The sequence below is a fragment of the Podarcis vaucheri genome (genome assembly GCF_965113315.1).
Source record: "Podarcis vaucheri genome assembly, chromosome: 14".
NCBI classification, from domain to species: domain Eukaryota; kingdom Metazoa; phylum Chordata; class Lepidosauria; order Squamata; family Lacertidae; genus Podarcis; species Podarcis vaucheri.
The window spans coordinates 18651183-18672736 of record NC_138752.1 but is presented as its reverse complement, the minus strand read 5'-3'; the positions used below and the strand labels follow the sequence as shown (position 1 = coordinate 18672736).

Sequence of the window (21554 nt, the reverse complement as noted above, 5' to 3'; positions counted from 1 at the left end):
CCGCTGCGTCCTCCTCTCTCTTCCTGGACGCCACCGCCTCGGCAGTCAGTCGTGAAACCGCGTCTCTGAGTTCCGTTATTTGCTGTTCGGCCGCCATATTGTCTACCGTTCGTGAGCTTTCTTGTAGGCACCCGCTTTCCCTCCTCTCCGCGAGGTCGTGGATGTCCACAATTTGAAGAGAAGGAGCTTACTGTCAGGGTTACTTCCAGATCCTAGCTCACAGAGGATCACGCTAGCCAGCGGTTGTTGATTAAAAGTCTTTATTGAGTTACAGTCTCCATTATTGAGCTGCTGCGTGCAACCCTACGCCTTATGCTTAGGTCGGCGAAGCTCCTTCTGAGTCTCCGCCCCTTGCGCACCAACTTAATATCCTAGCCCTGCTCCACCTTTTCCGCCTGACAGTTCTCCTCTGGGTCCCTCTGCCCCCCTGGGTCTCTCCCTTCCGGGATTCTTCTGACGCTGACCCCCCTGACTCCCCTGTCTCCTTGCGCCGGGCTTTAGGACCTGGCTCTCTTTCCGGGCTGCCTACTGCGCCACCTTCCTGTGCATTTGAACTTGGCGCACGCGCCCAACCTTCCACTTTCCGTCTAACCGTCACTTCGCTCCCCGATGAAGGTGTGGCCACTCCTGACTCGTGCCCTCCCTCCTGTTGTGAGCTGCCAGCGCTAGTTCCCAGGCGCTCTTCCTCTTCCCTACTCTCTGGCGGTGACGTAGGTCCCGATCTCCAACTGCTCCCCTCTGAGTCCCCTCTGGCTCTTTCTTCCTGGGGTGTCCCCCTAGTCTCCCCCCTTGCCCTTGCCACTGGTGCTCCTCTTTGTGAATCTTCTGATTCACTGGACAGACTCGGAGATCTCGGGTCGTCGTCGTCACTCATCCTTTCTTCTGCCTCCTCCCCCTCGCTCTCTGTTTCCTCCCTTGCCCTCGCCTCTGCTCCTGAACCCCTGACATTAATGAATGCTAAAATGTTGAGGTTTTAGAAAAAAGGGGATTACAGCTGTAAAATATTAAGTAAAAGAAAAGAATAAGGGAAAATTTGATAAAACCAAGGGGCAGGATTTGCTGAAACAAATTGGGGAATTAGGATGCAGAAAGGGGAGGTATGGGGAAGTCGGCGAAGTAAGGTTTAAGGAAAAAAGGATTTGAAATTATACATGTTTGTTTATGTGTTTGTTTGTTTGTAGTGTGTAATGTTTGTGTTTATAAAAATTGTGAAAAACCAATAAAAAATTTATAAAAAAATAAATAAAATATCAATGACTTCCCTTCGTCTCTTTCCATAGTTCATTTTGCATATCATAGATCCCTGCATATTTTACAAACTAAACCATTCAGTAGTCCATTATCACATCCATCATAACAAATTTACACGGTTGAATTTATCTTAATGCTGCCAACATTTTCAAGTGTACACAATTTCCCCCCATATAGTCAAGAAATATTTTTCAATCTTCTCTAAATGTATGTTCTTTTTGTTCTCTTATTCTATATGTTAAGTCTGCAAGCTGTGCATATCCCAAGTTGCCATTCTTTCTTAGTTGGGACCTCGCTCGTTTTCCATTTAGGGGCTGCAGTAGTGGCATAACCTTTTTTGACACCTGGGAATTTCCATCTGGAAAAAAGGACTCATTTTTTTAAATAAAAAAGTACTTTTAAACATTTTCCCCCCAATTCATTATGGATTATTTCCCAAAACTCTTTTACCATTTTACAGGTACAACACATATGAAAGAAGGTTCCTGTCAGGGAACTGACATCGGAGCAGAGGGGAGAGGCTCCCGGATTCTGCAGGAGAGGGAACGAGTAAGGGAAGAGAGAGAACGTCATCTGGGGAAGGAAGTCCAGGTGACACCAGGAAGAAGGGAGAGGCAGAGAGCACTTCGGAGGGGAGGCTCCGAGACTCTTCCAGTGAAGTCAGTGAGGAGAGTGGAGGACCACCGCTTGGCACGCCCACTCTGCGCAGAAGGCTTCCGCGCAGAGAGGCGAGGCGAAGGTTGTCCGTTAAGGAATTCTTATGCTGGAGGAAATTTAGGAGACGCCCACTCGCGGATTCTGCTAGCGACTGAGCAGCAGCGCCAAGGGCTGCTCAGTCAGGGGAAGACACAACCACCCCTTAAGCAGTTTGGAACAGCTGGAGGTTTACACACAAGCAACCCCAATTCCCTTGACAGTTCCCTCAACCTCATCGCATCTCCTAGCAATGAACTACAATTCCCATCATCCCTGACCACTGGTCCTACTAGCTAGGGATGATGGGAGTTGGTAGTCCAAAAACCACTGGGGACCCAAGTTTGGGAAACACTGCTCCAAAGTCTCAGGAAGAGATAGCCAGGTGGAGTGCTAGAGACTGAACCAGAGTTATGCGAAGTAGGTGGGTCTGTAAGCCCAGCATCAGGCTCTTCACTCACCTGCGTCGGTAAAGGGACCTTATCTGTTCACAGTCTCCCTTCTCTACAGATGGCTCCGCTGCCTGCTCTGAAGTCCTGTCAATCTCCTGTGTTTGTATTGTACTGCTAGCCTCCAAGCTGCTCGTCAAGCCACAAGGCAGTCTTTGGCGGTACACCAACAAGTTCTTCCCATTGAGGGTTGGGGCACTGCACAGCTGTTTAGAGGGAGAGAAAGGGATAATAAGTGAAATGTCCCTGACGTGATGCCTGCACCCTGAAATTATTTGTCCTCTGAAGGGGAAACTTCAGATCCTTAGCTCTAACTCCTTCAAGGAAGTCTGAAAGAGTAACAGGTTCACCAGATTATCTAACCCGTTTTCTACCCCGACACTCCCTTACCTGAAAATGTAATTGTGGCAGATATATCCAGTAAAAGCACACACAAGATACCTGTGATCCGCAAATAGCTTCTTAATATTTCTAGGCAAAAAAAGTAAAAGGTAAAGGACCCCTGGATGGTTAAGTCCAGTCAATGGCGACTATGGGGTTGCGGCGCTCATCTCGCTTTCAGGCCGAGGGAGCCGGCGTTTGTCCACAGACAGATTTCAGGGTCATGTGACCAGCATGACTAAACTGCTTCTGGCGCAACGGGACACCGTGACGGAAACCAGAGTGCATGGAAACGCCGTTTACCTTCCCGCCAGAGAAGTACTTATTTATCTACTTGCGCTGGCGTGCTTTCGAACTGCTAGGCTGCCAGGAGCTGGGATAGAGCAACGGGAGCTTAGCCCGTCGCGGGGATTTAAATCGCCAACCTTCAGATCAGCAAACCCAAGAGGCTCAGTGGTTTAGACTACAGCATGGTCTTGCATTAGACTTACTGTGCTGTTAATTCTTTTCAGCGTGGACAAATGATATACTGGGAGGCTCCTCCCACTCACTCCAGAGTTATGCTAAAACTGTGTGAGGAAGCACCTCCCAATTTTACACAAAAAGTTGTCGAGAGAAGAAAAGAAATGAAGGAAAAGCCCTCACAAAAACAATGCATCAGAAGTATTTTCTACACACAAAGTCTATGTTGTCTTCTCACCTCGAATAAAAGCAATATGGTATTTACATCTCTCACCACTTTAAATTCAAATCTGCAGGACATCCAACTCTACTGTTGCAGAATTTGCTTAAATTGATGGGCTGGTGGGAGGTGAAATAGGTTGTTCCTAGACAAAACTCAATGTATCATGATAGAATACCCCAAGGCAGCTCACAAACCTTGCTGTGCTTATCACGGGCAAGCCTAAGCCGGTGGTGAGACTGGGCAGCATCCACAGGAGCTGTGTGAGGCCTTTGGTCAAGCTGCACCAAGAAGACGTTCTGCAGCAATTCAGGAACACCAAGTCTGGGCATCTCCGTCTGCAGGTATGTTTGTAGTTTGCAGATGATGTCATGTTGTTCCTGCAGCTTGTCACTCTGTGGGGGAAGGGCGAAACAAGTTTTGGTGGCCTCACAGGGTAGTCAATGTGGTGCCCTCCAGAAGATGTTGAACTGCAGCTCTCATCATCCTGGACTGCTGGCTAGGCTGGATTCTAACAGCATCTGGATAGACCTACCTTAGAGTAAAGGGACCCCTGACCATTAGGTCCAATCATGGCCGGTTGCGGTGCTCATCTTACTTTATTGGCCAAGGGAGCCAGCGTACAGCTTCTGGGTCATGTAGCCAGCAGGACTAAGCCGCTTCTGGCGAACCAGAGAAGCACACAGAAACGCTGTTTACCTTCCCGCTGGAGCTGTACCTATTTATCTACTTGCACTTTGACATGCTTTCAAACTGCTAGGTTGGCAGGAGCAGGGACCAAGCAATGGAAGCTCACCCCATCGTGGGGATTCGAACCGCCGACCTTCTGATCGGCAAGTCCTAGGCTCTGTGGTTTAACCCACAGCACCACCCATGTCCCTTTACCTTAGAGTAACAATACGCAAGATGATAGAAGATGGACTCTTCCATGTATTAAGAGCCCAGCAGATACTGCTGGGTACCCCATCCAGTGACAGCTTAGCTGAACGAAGACTGCAAGCAAAAATCCCGAAACTCAAAGGTTGGAAAGGTGACCTGTAAAAATGCTGGTGTGGGCTCATTTTCAAAAGATGAACCAATTGTCTTCCTAGTGGAGTGAAGGAAAGAAGAGAATGAAAGTAAAAGGGAGGACAAGAAGAATCTGGCTGCAAATATGGATTTCTCTGTCTGAAGATCACCATTGTGCCCACAAGAGAGGAAGTCTGCACATGGCCTAAGTGATACCTGCAGCTTGTACTGTTCCATGGCATCCTCAAGGGCGGCTAGAAAATCCCGATTCTCCTCCTCTAAACGCTCCACCTGCCTCTCCAACCTTGCCATGTGTTCTTCTCTCACAGCTTCAGATCCTTCCATGTGGTCTTCTTGCTTCTGCCAAAGAGAAAGGAGGGTGACACTTGCTACCTAAGGTACTGGAGTCCTGAGGTTTTATAGGTCAAAAACAGTACTTGGAATTGAACCAGGAAGTTAGAAGGCAGCCACCATAGTCGGGGTTATATGATTGTTGTTATACAGTGGTACCTCGGGTTAAGTACTTAATTTGTTCCGGAGGTCCGTGCTTAACCTGAAACTGTTCTTAACCTGAAACACCACTTTAGCTAATGGGGCCACCTGCTGCTGCTGCACCGCCAGAGCACAATTTCTGTTCTCATCCTGAAGCAAAGTTCTTAACCTGAAGCACTATTTCTGGGTTAGCGGAGTATGTAACCTGAAGCGTATGTAAACCGAGGTACCACTGTATTTTAAAGTGTGTGAGGGTTTTTTTGTTTTTTTTAAATGGGATTTTAAAAAATGGTTGTGGCTCACCCTTGTGGCTAAGAAATCTGAAAAAATAATAGCAGCGAATAATAGTACCTGAGACTTAGTTGGCTTGGAACTTGCTGCCTTATGGTTTTGATCTTCCACTGAAGTGCTCTCAATGCCACTGTCTAAGCCAGAGGCTGAGCTCAGCTCGCTCCTCTCGCTCTCCACAGCACACAACCACTCCTTCACCCGCAGGATCTGGTCCACAGTCAGATTGCCTTCCCCTTGCAATTCCATGAAGAGCTGGTACGCGGCGTCCGTACAGGTCCTGTAGCGGCTACACTCTGCATGCAACCGGGTGGCATTATCCTGCGAAGGCCGCTTGACGGGAGCTTCGGAACGGTTGATGATGCGTGTCTCGGAGCGGTGGCGCTGCTCTAGCGCCCTCTGCAGGCTCTTTATCTGCTGCTGCAGCTGCTCCATGTGCTCCGTCTCCTTGCAGCAGTTCACCACCGCCCTGTTCTTGATATTCTGTGCACGGTTGGCGTAATTCAGCGTGGTCAAGCTTTCGTCAAAGTCAGAGGAGGAAGGGCTGAGGCAGGCAATCATCACGGTCTTGGCATTCCCACCAAGAGAATCTTTCAGGATCCTGAGGAATATGACAGGAATCAGTACAGTGGTACCTTGGTTGTCAAACGGCTTGGCTCCCGAACAAATCGGCTCCCGAACGCTGCAATCCCGGAGGTAAGTGTTCCAGTTTGCAAACATTTTTTGGAAGCCAAATGTCCGACGCAGCTTCTGATTGAGTGCAGGAAGCTCCTGCAGCCAATCGGAAGCTGCACCTTGGTTTTCGAATGGTTTCGGGTGTCGAACAGACTCCCGGAATGGATTAAGTTTGAGAACCAAGGTACCACTGTACATCCATTAGCAAGGCTGAAGCTGAACAGACAAGGAGGACAATAAAATTGAACATTCCGACTACTGAGCCTGCCTCAGAAACAGCAATCAGGACAAAACTAGCAGAGATTCCAAGTGGCAAGTCCAAGTTAGGAAACACAGAAAGAGAAGAACCGACAGCACAGTCAAGACATGAGAAAACAGGACTGTGCCCTAATGCATGCCACTGTGGATAAAAAGAACAGCATACTACTTACCTGGTAATTTTGGAATCCCGGTAAGGAATGTGGCTGCCTTTCCGGCGGGGGTCTCCTAATGCGCTGATTACGTTGCCCAGAGCCAGAAGACTGCTGTTGATCTGGATGCTCTCCTTGAGCCTCTCCCCAGTGTTCCCCGTCTTCACCACCCGCTCAGAGCCTGCCAGATCCACAAAGTGAAATTTGGAGGAAAGAACCTGGCCAGAGGCTGGAACCAAGACCTTCTCTTGAAGGGTGAGGCGAGTAAGACGCCCAGCACTGCGGCGCTGCTCCATGGTCACGGTGAAGATGGAGTGCGAGCGGCTTGACTTTCTGTTGATGTGGGTGGCCCCAGTGTGCTTGGCCATGTTGCCCATTTCCAGTAGGCTCAGGACCTCATCCAGGCCTTCCACTTCGGTCTCCTTCACCCCATGCAACACTGCAACAAGAGGGATAGCAAAGAGGGAAAATCAAGAGCTAAAGGGAGCTCCAGCTGATGAAGCTTTTCTGCCTCAGCTGATGAAAGCATCAAGGTGAGTTAAACAGCTGAGAAACAAGAGGGTAAGTAAAACCCATTTGATTAATTAAGTAATGAAAGCAATAACTCGGGCTAATTATGGCATAGCAAGGTCACTGTGTACAGGGAGCCAAATCCTGAAATAATTTAAGATTCAAGAGGTAAATCCTGGGGCAAGATGCCTGTACAAGCCTAGTTTTTAGCCATGCCAGGGAAGCTGGAGGGAACTAAACTCCAGTTTTGGAGAAGAGGTAAAAAGGGAAGTGGTAGATTGTTAAATCCACAAAATACAGACCAGGCAAACCAAAGTGCTAGCTGCTCAATTTGCCACCTAGCAATGGCAAGGAAAAGGAGCAATGCCAATTGAAACTACGACGAGAAGTCAGGCTTTTAAAAATGCAGGGAGCAATAGCAGCAACCGTTTGTTCGCTTTTACCAATATTGCCCTTGTCATCTTCCCGGATCTGTATGTCCTTGCTAGCTGTCTCCACCTGCAGCAGGTCCCGAAACTCCTCCTTATACACTTCTAGATAAGAAATGCGGACCGTGTAATCCAGCAAGTCATTCTCATCCATGATCTTGAAGGCTTCAGCCATGGCTCGTGGGATTATGCCTTGCTCATCCTCATTGATGGAAGCTGGAAGCAACAAAGAAAACACATTTGTTGGGAGGAAATTGCAGGCTGTAATGGATGTGTGGGGAACTAATTTAATCACCAGGAAGAAAGTTATTATACCGAAGGTGGTTATTGTTTGCTTTTAACCAAACTGATTCAGAAGGCAACTTTGCTGGTAGAACACAGGTTTCAATAACAGTTCAGCATGAATTTAGCAATCCACTCCTTAAAGTGTGTCCCACACACTTTAAGGGGACACACATCTACTCAATAAACCAGACAGCCAAATCCCAGCAGATATTACACTGATTATCCAAGAGTCCCCAGTTGTCTCAAGTAAGGCAAGAAGCTGAAAAATGCTTCTGTCCCCACCTGAGACTGTACAACAGCCTTGCAAAAGGAATCCACAAAAGTACAGTCACACCTTGGATCTCAAACGCCTTGGCTCTAGAACAAATTGGCCCCCGAACGATCAAAGTGAATGTTTGCTTCTAAAAAAATTTCAGAAGCCAAAAGTCCAACAGGGCTTCCTGCAGCTAATCAGAAGCCACGTTTTGGTTTCCAAACATTTTGGAAGACAAACGGACTTCTGGAACTGATTCTGTTTGACTTCCAAGGTATGACTGTACTTTATTAGCCCATTTGCCACAAACACACATATGATAGCGCTAGTGGCACAGTGGTATGGGTGTTGAGGAACCAAGCTTCTTCCAAAGTTTACTCTCTTAGCTCGCTTGGAGTGATTCATTCTTACAAAAGCTTTTTTAGAAACCTGATTGAAAAATTTCCTCAAAACATTTAAATCGGCTTCACATTTTTGGAGAGAGTAAATCAGCTACACTGGGTGCTTTAAAGTCTCAACTTCATTACTTGAAAGCACACAATCACTTGCCATCACTGTGTCATCAAGGGATTGACAGATGGGCAGCTCCACCCACCTATGAAATCCTGCCCTTGAGGCTAGATCCCTTTGTGAACTACAGTCGACTTGCTCAGATGCAGGTTAGGATTTATCTTATTTGTTTAAAGAGTGGCTTACATATAATACAGTCCCTGCCTTTACAATAAAAAGTAATAGGGCTACATGTATCCTGGGTAGAGAGGAGAGGAGAATGCAGGACATGCTATTCATGCAAAAGATGGAACTCACAGACACTAGCTTCTCCAATGGTGTAGGTCTTCCCTGAGCCTGTCTGGCCATAGGCAAACACAGTAACATTGAAACCTTCAAAGAAAGCTTCCACCAGCGGCTGTACACAAGCAGCATACACAGACTCCTGGTCTGAGGATTCAGTGAAGACTGTGTCAAAGTGGAAATGGCGGCTGCGCCCAAGAGTAACTTCCTTAGTCTCTGGGTCACCTTGTAGGCAAGTCTGGTGCCCATGCAGTCGTTCCTTGGGAAGTAAAGGTCGAATGCGTACAGCCACCCTGACAGGAACCTCCACTGTTGGTGGTTGGAGTTTGGCTTTCAGACCCATGGCTGGTAGCAAATGAAGAGTCAGGACATCTGAAAACTAAGTAGGAGTGTCATCTCTATGCCTGACATGCTATGAGAAGAGGAAAAGCCAAGTTAGAGTAGACAGCACAAGCAAAAATAAAATAAAGTACTGGTTAAGGCATATGTTATGTATTTTTGGATATCTAGGTCACCTTTCAGCTAAAGTTTCCAAAGCAGTTAACAATACAAATACAATACAGAATATAAAATGAGCCCTGCTAGATCAGACCGAAGATTTAAATAGTCCAGAACCATATTCTGAGTGGCCAATCAGATGCCTGCAAGCAGGACCCAAATGCAACAGAAATCTCCCCACTGGTTGAATAACAACCAGAAACTGGTTGAATAACATTGCACCAAAGCAAGTATTATCATCCCACACCTTCCAGTGCATCTTCCTGTCACTACAAAATGTCAAGACCTCTCAATCAACTAAAACTGCACAACCTAAATTGGCCGGTACATGATTGAATCCCACCTGAAAATAGTGACAGCTTGAAAGCACCCATAAACAGCAGCCAGTTTCAAAGTAATCTAACAGGTTTTTAAATAAATTTCATCATTTTAACCCTTCTCCCTTACCCCAGCTTTGCCCATCTGCAGCTCAGCACCTGTTTTTAAAGGCTAGACAACATTATAGTCAGTGGGATGAACCCTAGGAGACCAGGGTTCGAATCCCCATGCGTTCGTGAAGCTCACAGTCTGAACTTCGGACAGTCAGCCTAAACTACCTCGCAGAGTTGTTGTAGGGACTAAATGAGGGGGCAGGAACAACGTATGTCTCATTTGGAGAGAAAAAGGTGGGACAGAAACACAATAAATGAATAATAAGCAGCAACTTTAATTGCCTTATAAAAAAAATTGCACTAGCAGAACATGTAGAAATTGCAACTTCCAAATGCGTAACTTTTTCGTAATAATTTGGCCCAAAAGTCCCAAAGACTTTCCCAAAGAGAAGCATCAGGCGCGTGGCTAGCTGGAGTCACCCCACGAGAAAATGTGGGGTGGGCACAGGTCGCATAAGCAAAAAAAGGGGGGGCGTTGAGGGGTGGGGTTTTTGGGGGGGGTTGGAGGAGGAGACAGTCAGGGACCGAGAAATCCCCCTACAATGCGAGGGTCGAGGAAATTAAGAAGGGGGGGGGGACCTGCATAGGAGATGCGGCGGGACAAACGGCTCCATGCCCCCTGCAGGGACATAAGCCTCGAGCACACCAAGCCCGAGGGAGCGGGACGCCGCGAACTCCCTGCACATGCTCAGAGGCACCCTTCCCAGGGAAACCGCTGACGAAGCGCCGTGCACTTCCCCGCCTCACCTCGCCGCCGCCTCCTTTTGAGCCTTGGCGCGGCGATCCCTACCCAGAGTTGAGGCGTCGGCGCTGGGCGGGCCCGACGAGGCCGGCGCGGGGAAATGGCGTCGGCAGGCGGCTCCGCCTCTTTCCTCGGCGACGGAGCCGTCGAGTGAGGGAGGCTTTCGGAGAGGAGAAGGAGGCGGCGGCCGGGGGGGGGGGAGATGTGGCTTTTAAAAATGAGGGAGGAGGAGCCGCCGCCGCTGCCGCCTTGGCCTTCTTTCTCCTCAGGGCGCCGTCGAGGAGGCCTCGTTTTCATGCCCTGCCAGGGAAGCTGGTGCTCCCTGCGTGGCTTTGCTTTTTTCTCTCCAGAGGATGCTGTGTTGTGTGGATCCTTGCAACCCACAGAAGCCCAACGACCCACCCACCAGAAATAGTTAATAAAAATAAAATCAGTCAATACATGCTTTGCAGAAGATAAGACATAACGTTTTGCAAGCACAGGAAGAAACACCACAGACAGAATAAATGTCACACACAGGATAGACAGTTCGAGATCTTCACTCCTTAAATCATAAATCCATTGCTTTTTCCCTTTAAAAATACGTTTAGAGATGCTTTCCTTTTGACTCAAGGAAATCACCATTTTATAGTTCAAATCGGAAATAAATAGTTAATGGATGGACAAAAGTACAAAGATTCACAAAATGTTTAGGGGTATGCCTACCCCTTGCATCCCCCCCCAAAAAAAAGCCCTGCATAAATCACTTAATGTGTCGACACGAATAGAAGTTGTAAATATTGCAGCTGTTGTATAAGGGATTACGATGATGACTGGAACGTAATTGAAATCAATAAAGGTTTGGGAATGCAGAAACAAAATCATGAATTCTTGCACACGGATTTGGGCCACCTTATCTAAATTATATAATTTGGTTTCATGGTTGATATTGGTAATTGTATTATAAATTGGTATTGTTATAATGAGGCTATTATTGGATTATAATTGAAAATAAAGATTATTATATAAAAAAATAAATCCCATCATTTTGCACTCAGGGTGATGCCTGCTTCAACATCCCAAACAACGAAAGAGCCTTGTTCACCTCTTGAATGCATTTTCTTTTATTCTTTATGAATGGTAATCAAAGTTCTGACATGCCAACCACATGTTTTCAGTTGCACCTTGAAGCCTTATTTTACAGAGATTTGTGGTTCCTTAAATACTGTTTTAGAGCCAAAAAACAGCAAAGGGGGGGGGTGATACCACAAAAAATACTTTTATGTTTTAAAAAAGCAACTGGAAAGTGCTTGTTTTTATTGCATCGCATTTGCTTATGAAATAAAGCAACTGTCTTTCCAGTGACATGTTAAACAAAGCAAATCCAGCAGCAGCATGATTCCAAAATGAGAAAGCAACAATATAGCAGCAGCAGAGATGAAAATCATTGGTGCTTCCAGATAGGGACTTAATACTGCAAATGGGTCATTCAGATATATTTGATGTTGTAAGCAGGTCATTTTAATGTGTCCCCCCCCCCAAGTTTCCAGTCTAGAGGAGGTAGTACAACCAAAGGGGGACAAAAATAAATCAGAACATTTGTAGCATTAGAAGTTGCGGGATTTCAGTGGGAAGTTCTGGAATATACACTAATTGGAAATGAAGCTGTGTGATTGCCCCAGTGGCGTAGCGTGGGGGGTGCAGGGGGGCCAGCCGCACCGGGCGCAACATCTGGGGGTTAGGGTTAGGGGGCGCAAATCCACGGGTTAGGGGGCGCATTACTTGCCTTGCCCCGGGTGCTGACAACCCACGCTACGCCACTGGATTGCCCCCAAACTTTTGAGGATGCAAATGGTATTAAAAGCAGGATCATATATGGCTGCCCCAATAGCAAAATAGAAAAATGTGACCCATGGAGTCAGGATTTTGAAAATGCACTAATATGTGGCCTGCAGCTCAAGATCCTAGAAATGCCAAAGTGGGAAAAAAATTGCACAATAACTTGAACTGTGGGGTCAGGATTCTGAACAATGCAAAAAAAAAATGGTCCATCGTTAAAGATTCTGAAAAACACATAAAACTGTGACTAACAAATTGGGTTTAAAAAAATATGCAAAAAAGGGTAAAGATTCAGAGTGGTACAGATTGTGAATACAAGATGGTCTGTTGGAATTGCATGCAGATGAGAAGAAACAGCACCACAAGAGAAACAAATTTGCTGTATTGCTAACAGCCTGCAAATAAATACTTGGTGGTGATAATGGGCAATAATTAACAGTAGCAGAACTGTAAGCAATGCTACCCATTGCACAAGGAGTTCTGGCAAGCCAGTCTAAAGAACCAGAATCAATTATGGGATTCTCACAAGTGCCGAGCTCAGGTTTATTAACAATTTTACTTAACTAATTGATTTTGTGCTTGGGAATTGTGGAAAACAAGTGACTGGGTCAGTTACTGCAAAGCCCATTCCTAATCACCCGCTGAAGACTCATTTGCTTTCACAGGTCTTTGTAAAGGCAGGGATAGGTAACCTTTATTCAGCCTGACGGTCACATTGTCCGATGTCCAGGGTTGAGGCGATCATAAATGGAGCAACAGATGTGACTCCTACCTTTGTACATTAGATTACATTCCAGCCACACAAAAGCCAGAAGTTTCTGCACACCCCTCTCTCCAGTTGCTTTGAGACGACCTGTTTCATGAACATACATCTTGATTTGCTTGTGGGGAGATTAGTCAACATCGTGTCAAACAAATGTCATCTCACACTTTCTAGTTCACAACGCCATCTCTTTTCTTATCGCCCAAAGTCCTGTCTGTGCCGGGAAGTTGGTTTGTTTCGTAAGAGCTCTGCATTAGCTTGAATTGTGCAGCCCAAGTTTGCTGGGATGCGATTAAATCTCACCTGAAAATGATGATGGTATAGGAGTGCCCTCCATCCTGATGAGCGTGTGCTTCCAAATTGAATTCAAAATAAAGGCTACTGCAGCTATTTCAATCCATCCTTTTTCGATACAGTTTTCTGTATTGCTATGAGCAATTTTGCAAAGGCAATAGGTAACATTTTGTTAATAAGAAACTAACACCATAACCTTGTAGCTTCTGGGGCAGGTGCTATTCTGGATGCGAGTGGCGCTGTGGTCTAAACCACTGAGCCTCTTGGACTTGCCAATCAAAAGGTCGGCAATTCGAATCCCAGCGACAGGGTGAGCTCCTGTTGCTCTGTCCCTGCTCCTGCCAACCTAGCAGTTCGAAAGCATGCCGATGCAAGTAGATAAATAGGTACCGCTGCAGCAGGAAGGTAAATGGTGTTTCTGTCATGGTGTCCTGTTGCGCCAGAAATGGTATAGTCATGCTGGCCACATGACCAGGAAAGCTGTCTGTGGACACACACTGGCTCCTTCAGCCTGAAAGCAAGATGAGCGCTGCAACCCCATAGTCGCCTTTGACTGGACTCAACCATCCAGGGGTCATTTACCTTTACTTTTTTACCTATTCTGGAACATGCCATGCTTAAAGTGGCCTGCGACATGTTGTCGAAAAAGAGGACAAAAGAGGGCATAATTTGCAAATATTATAATTATAATTAATTATATTTATAATTATAATTAATTATATTTATAATTATAAATTTGCATAGCCTAATTTATATGTTGAGATGCAGATTTAGAAATAATTACTGTCATTTAAACAGAAATACAACTGATTATACCAGAGTGCAAAACAAGACTGTGCCCAGGTGACCTGGGTGCCGGCCTGCTCAGTCTACTGTTAGGTGCTGTTAACTGTTGATGGGCAACTTCAAGTCGCCTGCTCTCCCTTCTTAAGATTCATTGGGTCCAGTGCTAGTTCTACTCAGAGTAAACCCATTGGTGTTAACGAACACCATGGTTAGGTTCATTCATTTCAATAGGTCCACTCTGAGTAGAACTTAGCTGGACACACAACCCTAATTTTTTTTTAAACCACAAGTGGTTCGCAAACTTTCCCCACCATGGACCACGTGAAAATGGTTGAAGACCCCGGAGGACCACTTTGCAATTTTCCTGCCTGTTGCAACAACTGTAATTCACTGTGCTAGATGCTGTGCGATTTTTGATTGAAATGTTATTGGTTCTCTTATTCCTTGTATTGCAATTCTGAATTCTGTAGAAACCTGGAAACAGGGGTTCACCTGAATGAAGCTTGTGAACCTCTGCTTGGAAACCCCTGGAACAGACAGCTCTTCAAACAGAAAACACCTTCAAACAGAGGCCTTCATATGCACTTTGTTTTTGTTTTTTATATTTTTTATTGGGTTTTTAATAATTTTATACATATAAAACATAACCATTTCAAACATTAAAATACAAGGTTCTTTTGAACCTTCGAACCCCCTTCCCTCCCTCCATGGGTTCCATGTTTAAAATTGCTGCATCTTTTACCATTATCCATCTATTTTATTATCATAATTACCATAAGTAATTCCACATTATAAGTATCATTACATCCCTGCCAAAGGTTTTAACTGTTTACAGTGGCCTTTTAAATAAATTACAAATTTACTCCAGTCTTTAGAAAATACTTGATCTTCCTGGTTTCGGATCTTCCCCTTCAGTTTCACCATCTCCGCATACTCCCACCAGTTTCATCTGCCATTCTTCTTTTGTTGGTATTTCTCCTTCCTTCCATGTCTGGGCTAGTAGCATTCTCACTGCCGTCATTGCATACATAAAAAGTATTTTATCCTCTCTTGGTATGTCTTCACCTATTATTCCTAACGGAAAGGCTTCTGGTTTTTTTTAAACGAATGTATTTTTAAACATTTTCTTTAGTTCATTATATATCATTTCCCAGAAAGCCTTTACCAATGTACATGTCCACCCCATCTGGTAAAAAGTACCCTCCTTCTCTTTACATTTCCAACACAATTTTTAACTTGTTTTGTACATTTTTACTCAATTTTACTCAGTGTTAGATACCAATCATATGCACTTTGAAGACATGATGGGGTTCATCTTATCCCATATTGGGTTGTGTGTATAATAAATGGAAAATACTGGAGGTGAAATCTATATAGAAAGAATGAGCCCCACCTGGATTCTCCCACTACTCCAATGCAGGGGGGGTCAATCTCACCACTAGTTCCTCTTGACAATTTTATTGTGAATAAAATTAGCCTGCTACATTGCTGTCATAGTCTGTTTTTTAATAGCTGGGGATCTGTTCACCTAGCAGCACCCCTGAGTGAAACCCCTCCCGTTCATTAGGAATGGTATGATCCATGCAAATCACTCCTCCAGCTGCAGTGAGAAAGGGAGTCATTCTCCTTCTGACTGAACAGAGAGAGGAAAGCAGCAAAGAGACAAGTCAGTGGTTGACAGATTGGGTGAGAACAGATCCACCAATGGTCCTCCGAATCCCTCTGCGTAGAAGTGCCAGCTTCACCCCAGACCACCAGTCTGGGGTGGAGGCACCCACTCCTTCGCCACTGAAAGTGGAAGCCAATGTGGTGGTCCTTGGAGCAGACAGCGTGGGAAAATCAGGTGAGTTCTGTCACTGGGAGAAAGTAAACGAAAGGTGAGCCAAACGATGGAAACCTGGAAACTTGATGCTGCGAAACACCCCCTCAAAGACAGAAACCCTCTATTTTGGGGACTTCTCAACTTGATCTTCATGCAAAACTTAAATTTAACATGTGGAGAGTTCTCTTTTGCCTTTCACAAAAGGTAGCTAGGGTGGAAATCAACTCAGCAATGTTTTGTAAGTTTGATATTTACAGTACACAAGAAAAGTTGCATGATCCACTATGATCCAGTTGTATGAGCCAATTGCTAACCTCTCATCAGATTTGCTAAATGATATGAAGTGCAGAAGGAAGATTGCAGTATTTCACAGCTCACTCAAATGTCTTTTTTAAAATTATTTTTTGTTTCTTAACTCTTTCGCAGTATATATTTCCAGTGGACTTCTGTGCATGTTTGTTCAGAAGTAGATCCTGCTGATTTCAATGGGACTTACTCTCAAGTAGACGTACAAATGATTGCAGCCTTACTTTAAAGAAACTCTACAGTAATCTGAAGCATAATGATTGCATCCATACATGAAATATATTCTATAATTTGTCAATAGCTGTATCTTTTTGTGTGTGAGTTTTTGCATACTAACTTGGATGTTAGGTCATTGAGGTATTGCTAGCAAATGGCCTGTAGGCAAACAACGTCCCCATCTTGTCATTGCTAAGCAGGCTTGAGCCTGGTTAATGCCTGGGTGGGTGACTGTGTGGGAACTATATTTATGTCACCTTGGGTTCTATGGTGGAAGAAAGGTGGAGCAGAAATGTAAGAAATAAAGAAAAAATAACAGCCCAGCCATATGCTCCCCAAGTGTTATGGAACTTGGTATGAAGGAAATTCCACAAAAATTCAATTGAACTTAGAAATAAGGCTTCTATCCTGAATACAATTATTATGGAGCAAGCTCCACAGAGTGCAGTAAGCTGGTGTGCATGTAACTCTAAACCAAACCATGGTTTAGTGCAAATGCACAAGTGTGAAGATTCCCAGAGAGAAGATCGTGTTTGTTCCTTGCACAGTTCTCCGCCTGCTGCCTTTATGTGAGCGACGCCATAATTTGGCTTACTTACAAACCATGAACTGCGAACAAATGAACAAACCTTAGCTATAAATGGTCTGTCTAGAATGAGACAAACCACAGGCTCGGGTTCAAATGGAAAGCTAAACCAAACCATGGCTTAGGCCCAGGTCGTATGGTGGCAACAATACCAGGAGAGGAGTTCCGCAGGTTGCAATTCTCCTCAAGTGTTCATGCTAAGTCATGGTTTGGCACAGCATTACATGCAAACCAGCTCAGTGGAACTAAACATGATTGGGATTGTGCTATAATTATGGATGTTTACAGGGGTATCGACCTACAACTGTGCAAACATCTTTAATTGGAAACGGCCAAAATTATGCTTTTGGCTCTGTAAAACTTAAGATTTTCTCCTCGGGGGAAAAAAATAGCTGTCAGATCAGCTACAAATCCAGCAAACTTAATTTTGATAACTTTCATATTTGCAGGTTTGAGTTTGTGTCTGGGGTGGGGTGGTTTTGTTTTGTTTTTCTGAGAATAGAACAAAGGTCCCCCCCCCTCCAATCTCAATATCTGTCCTACATAACAGTTACAACTCCCACTCTTTTTCACAGCTTTGACAGTGCGCTTTCTCACTAGAAGGTTCATCGGGGAATATGGAGACATGGGTGAGTGTCATAATTGCATCATTGCATGGACAGATTTGTGCCTGTTAATTTCATGTCACCCTTGGGGAGGCTGGATGGTTGAAAAAAAACAAGAAAAAATCCCAATTGCAAAAATGGATGCTGTGCAAAGGGCTGGGTTGTTTCCTTCTGCCGTGAAATGTGGAGCAGGAAGGGATGGGTAGATCAGAATACCATCCAGTGAGGGGATTCCAGTGGCGTAGCGTGGGGGGTGCAGGGGGGCCGGCCGCACCGGGCGCAACATCTGGGGGTTAGGGTTAGGGGCGCAAATCCACGGGTTAGGGGGCGCAAATCCACGGGTTAGGGGGCGCAAATCCACAGGTTAGGGGGCGCAAATTACTTGCCTTGCCCCGGGTGCTGACAACCCACGCTACGCCACTGGGGGATTCTAGGAAAAACCAGTGCCAGGATATGGGATTCTCAGGCAGCTGCCAGAGTCTGTCTCTGCGCTGATGCCTGCTTCTCCAAACCTGAAACCAGCCCTGGGATCTCCGTGCTGTAGTGGATCTGCTTTGCATGCAGAAAGTGCCAGATTCAATCTCCTGACATCTCTAGGTAGGGCTTCGACACCCTAGTCCAGAGGTCAGCAACCTTTTTCAGCTGTGGGCCGGTCCACCGTCCCTCGGACCATGTGGTGGGCCAGACTATATTTTGGAAAAAAATAGTGAACGAATTCCTGTGCCCCACAAATAACCCAGAGATGCTTTTTAAATAAAAGGACACATTCTACTCATGTAAAAACACACTGATTTCTGGACCGTCCGCGGGCCGGATTTAGAAGGCGATTGGGCCGGATCTGGCCCACGGGCCTTAGGTTGCCCTAGTCTGCCAGTCAGTGTGGGCAGTACTGAGCTAGGTGGGCCAATAAGGGAACTTTCTATGACCTCATTTTAACATCGCATTGTGGCTCCAACATAGCACTGCTCCTGGGCACTATGGAAAATTAAAATGGCAGCTCTAAGCTATCCGGCACTGGCTGTAGCACCATCAACAAGGCCAGATAAGCCCATGTGGGCCCACCAGGACCTGGAGGCTGCTTTCCCCGGGGCCTTCTCAGTCCTCCAGCTGGTCAAGATTCTTAGCCTGCTGCTCAGCTGCCACAAGGAGGCCACTTATAACTAACACTGCATAGTAGCTGCCTCCACACAGTGCGCCATTTTGTGTGTACAATCAAACCTTGGTTGTTGAATGTAATCCATTCCGGAAGCCCATTCAGCTTCCGAAATGTTCGACAACCGAGGCATGGCTTCCAATTGGCTGCAAGAGCTTCCTGCACTCAAGCGGAAGCCGTGTCAGATGTTCGGCTTCCGGAAAACGTTAGAAAAGCGGAACACTTACTTCCGGGTTTTTGTCGTTTGGGAGCTGAAACGTTCCAAAATGGAGGTGTTTGGGAATTGAGGTTTGGCTGTATAAAGTTGTCATTAAGGAGGAAGGAGAAACCTTGATTCATAGAATTGTTGAGTTAGAAGGTACCCTGAGGATTATCTCGCCCAACCGCCTGCAGTGCAGGAATATTCTGCTGTCCCATACAGGGATCGAAACTGTACACAACTTTTCAGTTCTCGTTTCTTGCTTTACGAGGCTGCCAGTTGCTAACACCTGGAGAGGTTGGAAAGGGAGTGGCAGAGGAGCAGACACAGAGAGGAGAAGCGAGAGAACAGAGCTATTGGGAGTGGCTTTTTGGCAAAGCTGAACTGTATGCTTTTCCCCCACCCAGAGTCTATCTACACCCACACTTTGGCAGCGGAAGGCAGAGAGATCCTCTTCCACATCTGGGATTTCCCTTGCTCGCAGGTGAGGGGGTTATCCTACGCTATCACTGATCAGAAGGTTGGTGTTTCAAATCCCTGCAACGGGGTGAGCTCCCGTTGCTCTGTCCCAGCTCCTGCCAACCTAGCAGTTTGAAAGCATGGCAGTGCAAGTAGATAAACAGGTACCGCTGTGGCGGGAAGGTAAACGGTGTTTCCGTGCGCTCTGGTTTCTGTCACAGTGTTCCATTACACCAGAAGCAGTTTAGTCTTGCTGGCCACATGACCTGGAAAGCTGTCTGTGGACAAACACTGGCTCCCTCAACCTGAAAGCAAGATGAGTGCTGCAATCCCATAGTCACCTTTGACTGGACTTAACCATCCACACTATCACCTTCATTTGACTTCCAGTACTTATACTCCGCCTTTGAACAGCTATGACAAAAGGTTGACAAGAGATTCATGGGCAGTGCCATGATTGTGGGGGGTGGGGATTTTTTTTTTTTTAATAAGAAAGTAAACTATTTAAAACAAATGCAAAGCGAGCAACAGTTAAGAATATAAATATTCCCAGTTGATCTCAGTTAGTTCCCAAAGGTCTGGCAGACGATCAGTACCTTTAAATTACAAGCTTCGTGCCGAATTCCTCTTTGTGTGTGTGTGTGTGTGTGTAAAGCTCCACTTTCTAAGGCCCCATCTGCCCTCTTATATCACTTTAAACAGCCGTGGCTTTTCACGAAGAATTCTGGGAACTGTTGTTTGTTAAAGGTGCTGAGAGTTGTTCCCCTTCATGGAGCTACAATTCCCAGAGTGGTTTAGCAATCAACCCCTCTTCCCAGGGAGCTCAGGGAATTATTGCTCTACGAGGGAAATAGGAGTCTCCTCTTGACGAGAGTGCAGCAAGTTTAAAAGCTGTGTGTGAGACTGGTTTGCACAGGATTAGTCTCTTGAGAAGTAACTGACTACCGTAACTATGGGAATTCCGGCCAGTGGCGTTTGTTTCTTGACTTGAGCTGATATGGGATCTCAACCAAACTGAGGATGTAGATGATATGATTCTATGGTGCTCCTCTGAAAGACCGGCCTTGTTAATGTTATTTTATTGCATCTCCTGGGTTCTCATTTGTCATCTGATTAGATTACATTTTAGCCACATGAGCTTCAGTCAATAAACTGAATAAATCTGCATATGTGAAAAACAATAATTGCGATGAAGAAGATATTATTATTATTATTATTTCTTTCATATTGGGTTGGGAGGGCTCAATATATTGCTGCAACTCCCATCATACCTGACCATTGGCAATCCTGCTTGAGGCTGAGTCTAGCAGCATTGCAGAACTGCAGGTTCTCCAATCCAGCTTAGAAGATACCTCTTTCCTTCTCTCTCCCCGCCAAGGGAATGCTTTATATTTGCAGACCAACTGTTTAATAAGGGCATTGCTTTTATCAATAAAAAAGAGCAACCAATCAATAGACTAAACATGGGAACCCTTACATTTTCCTTCCTTTTCAGGAGCGGACAGATGAGAGCTCTTCTGAGGACAAGCGCATCCAGTGGGCCGATGGCTTTGTCTTGGTCTACAGCATCTGTGACCGCGCCAGCTTTAACAGTGTGCAGCCCAAAATCCAGTTCATCAAGGCAGCCAAGGAAGGAGCAGCCCAGGAGAAAGTGCCCATTGTCATTGTGGGCAACAAGCGAGACTTGCACCACCGGCGCACGGTCTCCAGCGAGGAGGGCAGGCTCCTGGCTCTCTCCCTAGACTGTGAGTTCTACGAGGTGTCAGCAGCAGAGGCCTACCACGGGGCCCTCGTCGTCTTCAACAGCCTGGCGGAACGCATCTGCGAGGCCAAACTGGCCGTGAAAAAAGGCACTGGGATTCGCAGCATCGTGAAGAGTGTGTCTGCTGTGTTTGCCCGGAAGAGAACAGACTCCATGTGAGACATGGTGGAAGCTGGTCCGCCAGGGCAAACAGGGCACTGCCCCACCAACCTCAGCCTGCCGTCAGCCAGCTCCCGACTGCCTGCCTTCTTATGTACGACCCATCAGTACAGGCTCGGACTGTCAGTGGCTGTGCACCACCTACTGTTGGTCTCCTTGCCTTCTGCCCTACCAGTCCCAATGGGCATCCACCACCATTAGTGAGATGGACTGAGAATATGAGAAACACCATGGCATCCAGCCTTCACTGCCTGGAGTAGGGTATCTCATTCTTCTAACCCTGCTCCAGAGGCAGGAGTCTGCAGGGCAATGCGACTCAATAGGCAATAAAGTGATTCCTTGTGGTGTTGAAATACAA

General features: G+C 46.0%; 2 protein-coding genes across 2 annotated transcripts in view; one reads left to right on the top strand and one right to left on the bottom strand.

Annotated features, from left to right (window-relative positions):
- The window catches only part of KIF7 (kinesin family member 7), a 29555-nt gene extending 19222 nt beyond the window's left edge, over positions 1 to 10333 (bottom strand). Inside the window, exons 1-8 of the mRNA XM_082198305.1 lie at positions 10317 to 10333; positions 8613 to 9009; positions 7283 to 7483; positions 6351 to 6768; positions 5308 to 5845; positions 4681 to 4824; positions 3654 to 3851; positions 2406 to 2599 (exon numbers count right to left, since the gene is read on the bottom strand). Of these exons, the coding sequence (XP_082054431.1) occupies positions 2406 to 2599; positions 3654 to 3851; positions 4681 to 4824; positions 5308 to 5845; positions 6351 to 6768; positions 7283 to 7483; positions 8613 to 8940 (2021 nt within the window). The 5' untranslated portion in view covers positions 8941 to 9009; positions 10317 to 10333. The remainder of the gene's footprint in view (positions 1 to 2405; positions 2600 to 3653; positions 3852 to 4680; positions 4825 to 5307; positions 5846 to 6350; positions 6769 to 7282; positions 7484 to 8612; positions 9010 to 10316) is intronic.
- Positions 10334 to 15541: 5208 nt separating this feature from the next.
- On the top strand, positions 15542 to 21554 carry LOC309518469 (ras-related and estrogen-regulated growth inhibitor-like protein). Its single transcript, XM_082198833.1, has 4 exons — positions 15542 to 15772; positions 17435 to 17488; positions 19224 to 19300; positions 20771 to 21554. The coding sequence occupies exons 1-4, from the start codon at positions 15634 to 15636 to the stop codon at positions 21194 to 21196; spliced, it is 696 nt and encodes a 231-aa protein (XP_082054959.1). The 5' UTR covers positions 15542 to 15633; the 3' UTR covers positions 21197 to 21554.

Excerpts from the sequence above, each read along its gene's own strand:
- LOC309518469 (XM_082198833.1), top strand. The coding sequence starts at position 15,634 with ATGGTCCTCCGAATCCCTCTGCGTAGAAGTGCCAGCTTCACCCCAGAC. Across the intron at positions 15,773-17,434 it reads AGACAGCGTGGGAAAATCAG|CTTTGACAGTGCGCTTTCTC; the intron begins GTGAGTTCTGTC and ends TCTTTTTCACAG. Across the intron at positions 19,301-20,770 it reads GGGATTTCCCTTGCTCGCAG|GAGCGGACAGATGAGAGCTC; the intron begins GTGAGGGGGTTA and ends CTTCCTTTTCAG.